At 44.9% G+C, this 12,131-nt stretch overlaps 1 protein-coding gene across 1 annotated transcript in view; it reads right to left on the bottom strand.

Annotated features, from left to right (window-relative positions):
* Positions 1-12,131, bottom strand: part of EXOC4 (exocyst complex component 4) — a 471,090-nt gene that overhangs the window by 318,793 nt on the left and 140,166 nt on the right. Inside the window, exon 8 of the mRNA XM_056846731.1 lies at positions 2,795-2,940. Coding sequence (XP_056702709.1) covers positions 2,795-2,940 — 146 coding nt within the window. The remainder of the gene's footprint in view (positions 1-2,794; positions 2,941-12,131) is intronic.

The raw sequence follows: 12,131 nt of genomic DNA, 5'->3' as shown, positions 1-12,131 counted from the left end.
CATGTGGAGGAGTGAGGAATCGAACCCGGTTCTCCTGGTTAGAGTCAACCACTCTTAAACTAAGTATATATATAAAAATATGTGTCAAAGATGTTTCTCACACCCTTGTATAAGCTTCAAGGAAGTCCACGGTTGCTACAGAGAGGCAAGCAATGGCAAACCACCTCCGAATGTCTCTTGCCTTGAAACCCCTACGGGGTCGCTGAAAGTAAGCAACTTGGATGAAAGTAAGCACTTTCCACCACCAAAGGAGAGCCAGCGTGGTGTAGTGGTTAAGAGCAGTGGTTTGGAGTGGTGGAGTCTGATCTGGAGAACCGGGTTTGATTCCCCACTCCTCCACATGAGTGGCGGAGGCTAATCTGGTGAACTGGATTTGTTTCCCCACTCCTACACACAAAACCAGCTGGGTGACCTTGGGCAAGTCATTCTCTCTCAACCCCACCTGCCTCACAGGGTGTCTGTTGTGGGGAGAGGAAGGGAAGGTGATTGTAAGTTGGTTTGATTCTGCCTTAAGTGGTAGAGAATGTCGGCATATAAAAACCAACTCTTCTTCTTCAAAGATGACCAGACGTCAGAAGTCATTTATGCATGGGAGGTTTTGCCTTGGATTTGCTGCTCTCTAGATGCACACTTTCCCCATCCAAATTCTCAAAACTCAAAAATAAGCACCCATGCAGAGTTTCAAGAATTTGGCTGGGGGAAATGTGCATCTAGAGAGCAGCAAATCCAAGGCAAAACCTCCCATGCATAAACGGCCTGACAGTCACCAGCGCAAGATGGGATGACTAAGACTGCGGCAGTGATGAAGCGCATTCAGCGGATCAGCATCGAAAGAAAGACAATTGATCAAGGACAGAATCCTCGCATAAATCAACACAGAATGGTAAAGAGGAAGCGAAGCCGCTACCACTGTTCAAGGATTGCCTTTCTCTATCAGTCACTTTAGAAATCTGTTCACATTGACGCCTGTGTCACGGTCTACCTCAACAGAAATGGAAACTTCTGAAATAAAGCACAGTACCTGGAATTCAGATAGTCAGCCCCGACGGTATCCTCAGATAACAGCAGGAAAGAACACCTCCTTCCTTCCGCTGCGATGGAGGGGGGCAGAGAACTTGCTTGGCCCCCACCAAGGCTGAGGAAAAGCTCTCTATGCTGTACTCTTGACGGCATCCAAGTTCAGATCCACTCTTCCTCTCCCACCCATTCTTTCTGCCGTATCTCTTGCCCCCCCCCCATAAAACTGTGTGCTACAGGCTTTCATTTTGTAAACAGGAAAGTCCATTTTGGTCCTCGGTCCAACAGCCTTTGACATGTGGTGTTGGAAGAGACTTCTTCAAGAGTCCAGTAGCACTTTAAAGACTAACAAAAATATTTTCTGGCAGGGTATGAGCTTTCGTGAGCCACAGCTCACTTCTTCGAAGTATCTAAAGAAGTGAGCTGTGGCTCACGAAAGCTCATACCCTACCAGAAAATATTCTTGTTAGCCTTCAAGGTGCTACTGGACTCTTGCCCTTTTGTATCTGAAGAAGTGAGCTGTGGCTCACGAAAGCTCATACCCTGCCAGAAAATATTTTTGTTAGTCTTTAAGGTGCTACTGGACTCTTGCTCTTTTCTACTACGTTGTTGTTATGTTTGTTTTGTTTGTGTGCCGACCCGGACACTTACCTCCAAGAGGGGGCGGGGCCAGAGGTGCAAGAACCACGAGAGACAGGGAGGAGAAGGGAGGTCGCACCAAGGAGGATAGGCGAAGACAGGGAGCTACTGCGGGGTGCCAACGTCAGAGACACAGGCAAGGTTCAGGGAGATGGGAAATGGAAAGAGACTCCGGATGGTGTGCGACCGAGGGACGAGAGGTTAGCGGGGGACGAAACACAGAAACAGAAAGGAAACCCCGATGTGGGAGGACCGCTGGGGCCCAAGGAAGGCAGTGAAGCAGTAAGTACAGCTGTTATTAGGAAAGAAGAGAAAAGCAGGGAAGAGAGAGAGAAGGGGGAACGCGTAACAGAAAGGGACACACTGGGAGGAATGGGATCTGGACCAGAAACTGGTGGATGTATCAGGTGATGGGCGGACGGTGTTAAAGTGCAAAATAAAAGAGGAGACACATGGCAAGCCGAGGAGGAGTTGGGGCTGGAGCAAACACACAAGGAGACTGTGCTTGTGTAGACTCCAGGAAAGGTGGAGTGACGAGGGAGACGAGCGGTCTCCAAACTCCCCTTATCTGAGGCTTCGTCCGAATACCTCCTCAGTGAGGACCTGGGGCAGAAGGCGGGGGTGGAATCCCGACTCTTGAGCGAGCTGGAAGACACGAGTGAGGCTGATCCGCAGGTGGAAGCCCACAGTTTGAAATAATAAAAAAAATTAAAAAAAAAAAAAAGCATCTGTGGCGCTCCATCCTTAAATAAGGCTAGAAATGCTGGCCCACTTGCAGCCACGGGGCAGTATGGAAGACTGGCCAACCTCAACACAAACCTTGACCAGACAGGAAAAAAAGCACTTCTACGTAACATGAAATGACCACTCAAAAATTAAACATAGAAAGACCATAAACACTAATGCTTGATATATTGTGCTAATATATAATGCACCGAAACTTAAACAGCAATTATCCAATCAGAACTCACAGGTATGTAAAATACAATCACAACGATAATGTAATATCCAGGACAATCATAGAGCCGTAGCACAATATATCAAGCATTAGTGTTTATGGTCTTTCTATATTTAAGTTTTGAGTGACCAACCGCAACATAAAACAGAACTCAGGCACAAGGAGCAGAGAACCACTCACTTGAAAAGGGGGTTCTTGGGCCTCTGAGGTTTCTTTTTTGCAAAGAACGCGGCAAATTCTCTCCCGGAGCTGGCGTAGCTCAGCTGAGCTGAGGGTTCTGAGGAAGCCCGCGTATTTTTCATATCCAAGTACTCGGTGAGCAGCATCTGGAAGGGAAAATGTAACCACGTTTAAAGAAATCCAGTGAAGCACTTTGCAAACATGTCACAAGTTAAGGCAACGGGGGAAACAGCAGCATCCAGATTGCACAAATGTTCACCGCCACACTAAAGCCTCATCAATGGTTTTCTGCGAGTCCTTGGGTTTCACCGACAGAATTGGTAAATTCTCACCGCTGGCAACAGTAAGTATCTAAGACAGACTACCAATGTGGCGCTTTAGTTGCTGACAGAGGCTGTTTGGCACGTAACAGCATAGTTATAAAGTAAAAGCTGTGTTATCCAGACAATTCTATTAACTGGTATCTGTCATATCTGTCAAGGCCATCTCCTTGTCTCCTTCAGTTAAGCAGAAAAATTCCAGTAGCCAGCCGGCATCCAGTTCTGATGCTTGAAGACGGCAAGTTTGTAAAGCAAGAATGTGAGTCCATCTATCCTTTAGAGAAGAGTGTATTAGACACCCAATGGAAATAGCATGTAAATGTCAAAAGCAAGCAAATGACATTAGCAGGCGTGATTGGATTAGGCGTGACATGCAGAGGGGTAGTAGGCGTGGAGAAATTAGCATTGGTCATGCGACAGGAATCCCACATCTTTATTCAATTCAGGAGAATGCATAGTCTTGAGCTTCATTATTAGTTGTAATTCAGCAGTCTAATAATAATCTTAACTAATAATAACAACCAATAATAATAACTAATAATGACGCTCAAGACTATGCATTCTCCTGGATTTAATAGAGACCCGGAATTCCTGTGTCATTACCAATGGTAATTTCTCCACGCCTATTACCCCTCTGCATATCCAGTCACGCCTGCTAATGTCATTTCCTTGCTTTTGACATTTACATGCTATTGCCATTGAGTGTCTAATACACTCTTCTCTACTTAAGGGTAGATGGACTCACATTCTAGCTGTATCTGAAGAAGTGAGCTGTGACTCACAAAAGCTCATACCCTGCCAGAAATTTTGTTAGTTTTTAAGGTGCTACTGGACTCTTGCTCTTTTCTACCGATACAAGCAGACTAACACGGCTACCCATCATGATCTAAGTTTATAAAGCAGCGACTAACAATATATCTGGGGACAGAACGCCCATCTCCACACTCATTAGTCACTGGGGGGGGGGAGAAAGGGAGGGAGGGCCACTCTCCCACCAGCTCACCACCACCGATCAGTCTCCTCACCGAGCACTGAAGCTGCCACTGAGAGCAGGGATGTGCCAGGCCTCTTGCTGGTTCCACAGCAAGGGCAGCTGCAAACCGTGCACCCTTTAGGACCCCGTGCACCCTTTAGGACCCCGTGGAGCACAGAAGGACCAACCAGGCAGCTCAAACTGCTTGGCAGGCAAAATGGCCCCACATGAGAGCCAGCATGGTGTACTGGTTAAGAGCGGTGGAGTCTGATCTGGCGAACTGGGTTTGATTCCCCGCTCCTCCACATGAGCGGCGGAGGCTAATCTGGTGAACTGGATTTGTTTCCCCACTCCCACACACGAAGCCAGCTGGGTGACCTTGGGCTAGTCACAGCTCTCTTAGAGCTTTCTCAGCCTCACCTACCTCACAGGGTGTCTGTTGTGGGGTGGGGAAGGGAAGGTGATTGCAGGCCAGTTTGAGTCTCCTTTAAGTGGTAGAAGAAGTCAGCATATAAAAACCAACTCTTCTTCTTCTCCCCCATGTCTTGCAAGGGTTGCTTCTCTCGTGTGATATCAGGGAGTAAAGTAAGATAAAGTTGAGCATCTCTATCTTACTTGCTTCAACAATAGTTTGTCATCATTTTTACACGCAGAGGAAAAATTCAGCAAACGTCACAGTAAAACTCTATTAATTGGCACATGTCTAAAAGAAGCAGTATAAAACTAATGCAAGTTTATTATGGAGGAGAACTCACTGACTGTGTCAACGGGATTCAAGAAAAAAATATTCAGTTGGCTGTTAAATAAAATCAGGAAAAGTCAACTCTTCTGGTTTAATCATGTCAGCTTTGCAAAGGAAGTGGAAGAAAAATTAAGTTAATTTTGATCCAGCAGCATTAAGCTACTGACGACACCTGGGGTCCCTAAGAGCATATCAGGACTATCGGTTACCGTATTTCACCCTGTTAGGAAGCCCCCCTAACCTAATAGAAGAACGCTGCAGGTAACAAGCAGAACGTATCAGCGAAGAGAGGATCCTATTTAAACAAATTAGAAGGAAATAACAACCAGGCCAATGGCACAAAGCTGCTAATTAGACACAACTGAGAATTCTTTTTAAAAAGGTACAACACAATTAAATAAAGATAACCTGATTCCTACCCTTAAATATCTCAATTAGAACTTCATCAGTAGGTATGTGGCTAATGCATACTCATTCCAAAACGATACCCAAATCCCCAGTTTTCACTGCAGATTATTTGTCTGCATTGTTCAGCCACTTTTAATGTTACATTTTAAAAAGTTTAGGTGTACATTACTAAATAGTGTAAATGAGAAATAGTTTTACATCTGTAAATGAGAAATATTTTTACAACAGACAGCCATGACCAGCTACAGTTTCCAGTCAAGTGTATACTCAAGGGAAAACAGTGTTCAAAATGGTCCTCAGACTTATTTTTCGAACAGGGTTCATAGATTGGTTCTTGTAGGTTATCCGGGCTGTGTGACCGTGGTCTTGGTATTTTCTTTTCTGATGTTTCGCAGCAGCTGTGGCAGGCATCTTCAGAGGAGTAACACTGAAGGACAGTGTCTCTCAGTGTCAAGTGTGTAGGAAGAGTAATATATAGTCAGAAAGGGGTTGGGTTTGAGCTGAATCATTGTCCTGCAAAAAGTATCAAAGGTAATGTGCTAACCATTGTCCTGTAAGTATCAAGATAATGTGCTAATGAGGGTGTGGTATGTTAATATGGAACCATTGTATCCTGAAGTGATCTGTTAATGTGTGAAATCCAAAGCTAATCTGCATGGCTATTGTGGACTGTAGTCTTTGTTAGTCTGGAGGTTTTTAGGACAGGAAGCCAAGCCTTATTCATTCTTAAACTCTCTTCTTTTCTGTTAAAGTTGTGCTGATGTTTATGCATTTCAATGGCTTCTCTGTGCAATCTGACAAAATAGTTGGTAGAATTGTCCAGTCTTTCAGTGTCTTGGAATAAGACCCTGTGTCCTGTTTGTGTCAGTCCATGTTCAGCCACTGCTGATTTCTCAGGTTGGCCAAGTCTGCAGTATCTTTCATGTTCTTTTATCCTTGTTTGTATGCTGCGTTTTGTGGTCCCGATGTAAACTTGTCCACAGCTGCAAGGTATACGATATACTCCTGCAGAGGTGAGGGGGTCTCTTTTGTCTTTTGCTGATCGCAGCATCTGTTGTATTTTCTTGGTGGGTTTAAACACAGTTTGTAGGTTATGTTTTTTCAAAAGTTTCTCCATCCTATCAGTGACTCCTTTAATAAATGGCAAGAATACCTTTCCTATGGGAGACTGTTTTTCCTGAGTTTTCTGATTTTTGTTTGGTTTAATGGCCCTTCTGATTTCATTTCTGGAATAGCCGTTTGCTAGCAGTGTGTGATCTGGATGATTAATTTCTTCCTTGAGAAACTGGGGTTCACAGATCCGTCTTGCACGGTCCATTAATGTTTTGATTATTCCTCTTTTCTGTCGGGGGTGGTGGTTGGAGTTTTTGTGTAAGTAGCGATCTGTGTGAGTTGGTTTCCGGTAGACCTTGTGACCTAACTGAAAGTTTGTTTTACAGATGACAAGGGTATCAAGAAATGGGAGTTTACCCTCAATTTCCTTTTCCATGGTAAACTGAATGTTTGGATGGATATTATTGGGATGGTTTAGAAAGTCCATTAATTTTTCCTCACCATGGCTCCAAATAGTAAATGTATCATCTACGAACCTGAACCAGACTGTAGGTTTGTAAGGTACCAATTCTAATGCTGTCTTTTTAAAATATTCCATGTAAAAGTTTGCTATTACTGGACTGAGAGGACTTCCCATAGCTACTCCATCAATCTGTTCATAAAATTCTTTATCCCATAGGAAATAACTTGTTGTCAAACAATGGTGAAATAAGGCTGTTATATCTTTTGGAAAAATCTGGTTAATCAATGAGATTGTGTCTTTTACTGGAACCTTGGTAAAGAGGGATACCACATCAAAACTGACTAATATATCTTGTGGACTGAGTCTCAACGGACTGATTTTGTTGATGAAATGAGTTGAATCTTTGATGTAAGAAGTGGTTTTTCCAATGTGGTCCTGTAGGAAGGTGGTCAAATATCTAGCTAATTCATATGCTGGGGAACCAATGGCGCTCACGATGGGTCGGAGTGGGACGGAATCCTTATGAATTTTAGGTAGTCCATATAATCGTGGTGGTTGTGCTTCTGTCTTGCATAGTTTTCTGTGTGTGTCCAGATGAAGAGTGGAATTCTTGATCACTATGCTAGTTTTCCTGGTAATTTTGCAAGTTGGATCTCGTTTTAGTTTTTTGTATGTGGCAGGGTCCAGAAGTTCCTCAATCTTCTTTTTGTATTCTTCTGTTTTCATGATCACTGTGGCATTGCCTTTGTCAGCTGGTAGAATAATGATTTCTGGATCTGCATTGAGGGTCTTGATGGTGTTTCTCTCCTTGCGTGTTATATTGCTAGCAGGGGGCTTTGCTTTTCGTAGAATTCTTGCTGTCTCTCCTCTTATTTCCTCAGCATCTTCTTCAGGTAGATTACAAATGGCAGCTTCTACATTTGCAATGATGTCTTCCACCGGAATTTGGGTGGGAGTGACTGCAAAGGGTTCATAGAATTATAGAATCACAGAGTTGGAAAGAACCACCAGGGTCATTTAGTCCAACCCCCTGCACAATGCAGGAAATTCACCTCCCCCACCCACACCCCCAGAGACCCCTAACTCCATGCCCAGAACATGGCCAAGATGGGTTCTTTTGAAGGAATAATTTTCTGAAAGATGGTATGTCCATTTTATTATGGAGCTGCATGTATGGCTCCAGAATTTCGGGGACATTGGTTAAGCTCTGGCCTTCCATCGTAATGCCTTAACATATCATAATAAAACCCAGTCTATTAATTCCATCACAGTGAAATCTGGCACAGACAATGTTCCTGGGAAGGGGTGCATTGTGGCCAAATTTCAGCACATTTGCTTTCACCTTACAGGGATACAATGTTAGCGAAGCCTTTTTTGCACACATGAACACACCTGAATACATGACGCTGCCTTATGCTGAATCAGACCCTTGGTCCATCCAAGTCAGTATTGTCTACTCAGACCGGCAGTGGCTCTCCAGGGTCTCAGGCAGAGGTCTTTCATATCACCGACTTGCCTAGTCCCTTTAACTGGAGATGCCGGGGATTGAACATGGGACCTTCTGCATGCCAAGCAGATGCTCTACCACTGAACCATGGCCCCTCTTTATGGCTCTCCGGGGTGTCAGGCAGTGGTCTTTCACATCACCTACTTGCCTAGTCCCTTTTACTGGAGATGGCGGCGATTGAACCTGGGGCCTTCTGCATACCAAGCAGACGCTCTACCACTGAGCAATGGCCCCTCTCCATGGCTTAGGCTGGTTCTCAGGCAGAGGTCTTTCACATCACCTACTTGCCTAGTCCCTTTTACTGGAGATGCCGGGGATTGAACCTGGGACCTTCTGCATGCCAAGCAGATGCTCTACCACTGAGCCACAGCCCCTCCCCACACCAATAAACAGACATGGAATCCAATCCTGGCAAACTAACTGAGCTGGTACCTCTTATGAAGACCTTATTAAATCACGAAGTCATGAAATACTAGTTATCAGGAAGGTAACCTAAAGAGGGAATGTCAGGGAGGCAAGGTACCACAAAGCACCTCACAGCACCCCAGGCCCTGCCAGCCTTTCTCCATCTCATCCACAGCCTCTCGTTTCCTCTCCCGTAGGGTTACCAGGAATACCGAAAAGACTGTAATAAGCCTGTCATATCAATTCTTCATTTGCTAAAACCAAAAGGTCACTGCTGAAAGGAATATTTAACGCAAAAATATAATCCGAATGAGGCTCTGCGTGATGAATCCGAGACGTAGGACGCAAAAGACTGTAGTTCAAAACCATTAGCACCGCTCGTAACATGATAAGGGTGATCACCACACGATGCCCTTGGCAAGGTCAAGCGATAGATTTTACGTACTTGTCACCAATTATAATAAACTCTTCTTTACGCCGTTACGGGTCACCTATTATTGCTTCAGCTTTACAGTTTCATGAGGGAGAAGCCCAGCTACAGAGGTGTTCGGGGGTGTTTGTGGGGAGCTGATGACCCTCCCCACCACAAACACTCTCCCCCCCAAGACTAGAACACAAAACAACTTGTTTGCTAACACTGCTGTGTGCTAGGAAAGGAGCGGGGAATTTAGCTCCCAGCTAATTAGGCTCGGGTACAGATTTGTGTGCCCACATAAGGCCCGAGGGTTAGAGCCAGACCCTTGAGAACTCTTATCCGGCCTGCGAGCCGGACGCCCCCACCCGGCTCTCAATCTGGGCTGGCGAGGCATGGCTCGGCCCAACCACATGACATTTATAAAAGAACACACACTCGTGCTGTAACCGCAGAAAGTTAAGCAAAACCACAGCACCTATTACCAAATGTAATCAGATATAAAATAGTAACGATCCATAAACAAACATTAGTAAACATATTTTTTACATAAGAGGTGCGTGAAAAAGAACAACTCCACGAATCGTCACTATTATGTCCCACAATTTAATGTCGGCCGCATGACCTCATCTATTCTCCGAAACCCTTTAACAGGATAAACACCATAAAATATTAATAAATAATAAAAATATTAAGCTGACATAGCTTAAAAGGTTGGTAAGCAAATAATGACAAGGTCCATACAGTAAGTAAATATGCCAATGGCCGGAATTAATTCCTGATGGCCAGCCGAACAAGCATGTCACCGTCTAATTTTGAACTAATCACACTGGCTAGATCATGGACTCAATTCCAGTTGCTGGTTTTAGCCTCTGAAACCCTTTAAACCAGGGGTGTCAAGCATAAGGCCCACGGGCTGGATCCGGCCCCTTGGGAGCTCTTATCCGGCCTGCGAATAACCCAGGGCATCCACCCCCCTCCCACACACTCATGATCTGGGCTGGCGAGGTATGGCCTGGTCCAACCAAGTGACATTTATGTCGTATCGGCCCTCGTAACAATTAAGTTCGACACCCCTGCCCTACAGGATTGCCATAAGTTGATTGTGACTTGATGATGGAGCTTTCTACCGCCACAATTCTAGCTGGAGAACTTGCCTAAAAAATACCCTGTAGTAGTAGCCGCATGAGTCATGCATAGTGTAGTGGTTAAGAGCGGTGGAGTCTGATCTGGAGAACCGGGTTTGATTCTCCACTCCTCCACATGAGGGGTGGAGGCTAACCTGGTGAACTGGATTTGCTTCCCCACTCCTACACACGAAGCCAGCTGGGTGACCTTGGGATAGTCACAGCTCTCTTAGAGCTCTCTCAGCCCCACCAACCTCACAGGGTGTCTGTTGTGGAGAAGGGAAGGGAAGGAGATTGTAAGCTGGTTTGATTCTCCCTTAAGTGGTAGAGAAAATCAGCATATAAAAACCAGCTCTTCTTCTTTGCCTGTCAGAAGCTATTCCAGCCTGGCAGAAAGTTTCTGCTCTTGAAGAAGGCCCCTGGTCTCACTCACAAGTTTCATCCACTATTCCTAGTTAGTTAAAATACAAAAGGAGTTGCCAGCCCACACTTCAAATATTGTACAGCTGGGATTTGGTGTGTGTGTGGATCTATACAATCTCATTTTTTCTGCTCACTGAAGTGATTAGGCATATTTGCCTGAGGATGAAGCAAGGCCGCGAGTGTCTGGCCCTACAATGTTTAATTATTCGTTGCAAAGCCATCCATCAAAATCCTTGTTAGACGTTAATCAAATGCATAAAGAGCAAGATTTATGAGTGACTGTACAGTCTGCAACATCCCATCCATCTGTAGCAAGGACTTCTGACTTCCCGTTCAGCAGAGGTTGGATTTAGCCATCCATGTATTAGACGCTAATGGCAAACAAACCCGGACAAGATAGCCGAGAGACCCAATGCAGAAATAATTTTCCTTCTTCAAGAGTGGAAACTTTACGCCAAAGTATTCCAGAAGAGGAGCTGTTGCTAATTTGTTGCAGCAACATAACAAATCTCATGGCAACTTCACAACTAACACATGAAGCTGCCTTATACTGAATATGACCCTTGGTCCATCAAAGTTAGTATTGTCTACTCCGACTGGCAGCGACACTCAGGGTCTCAGGCAGAGGTCTTTCACATCACCTCCTTGCCTAATCCCTTTAAGTTGAGGTGCCAGGGGTTGAACCTGGGGCCTTCTGCATGCCAAGCAGATCCTCTACCACTGAGCCACAGCCCCTTCTTTTGTAGTAGCCTGGGAGCCCAAACTAGCCCAATCTCATGAGAGCTTTGAAACTAAGCAGGGTCAGCCTTGGTTAGTTCTTGGATGGGAGAACACCAAAAAAAAACCTGGGGTTGCTACGCAGAGGCAGGCAATGGCAAACCATCCCTTGCCTTGAAAACCCCATGATCCTGAAAATGTCCAGTCCCCTCTGAAAGCCTTCCAAGTTGGCAGCCATCACCACATCCTGGGGCAGGGAGTTCCACAATTTAACTATGTGTTGTGTAAAGAAATGCTTCCTTTTATCTGTTTTGAATCTCTCACCCTCCAGCTTCAGCAGATGACCCCACATTCTGGTGTTATGAGAGAGGGAGAAAAGCTTCTCCCTGTCCACTCTCTCCATACCATGCATAATTTTATAGACCTCAATCATGTCTCCCCTTAACCACCTTCTTTCCAAGCTAAACAGCCCTAAGCGTTTTAACCACTCCTCATAGGGCCGTTGCTCTAGCCCCCTGATCATTTTGGTTGCTCTTTTCTGCACCATCTCAAGCTCTGTAATATCCTTTTTTAGGTGTGGGGACCAGAACTGTACACAGTATTCCAAGTGAGGTCTCACCATAGATTTGTACAAGGGCAGCATGATAGCAGCAGTTTGATTCTCTATTCCTTGTCTAATTATGGCCAGCATGGAATTTGCCTTTTCTATGATCTCTGATTACGTTGATTTATATTTTGCAATCCGACATGAGTCTCAACAAGAATGGCGGGCTATGAACAAAGTTTT

This window comes from Euleptes europaea, chromosome 3, assembly GCF_029931775.1.
Source record: "Euleptes europaea isolate rEulEur1 chromosome 3, rEulEur1.hap1, whole genome shotgun sequence".
Taxonomy (NCBI): domain Eukaryota; kingdom Metazoa; phylum Chordata; class Lepidosauria; order Squamata; family Sphaerodactylidae; genus Euleptes; species Euleptes europaea.
Note: the sequence above shows the minus strand (reverse complement) of the source record. Positions and strands in the feature narration are given on the sequence as shown.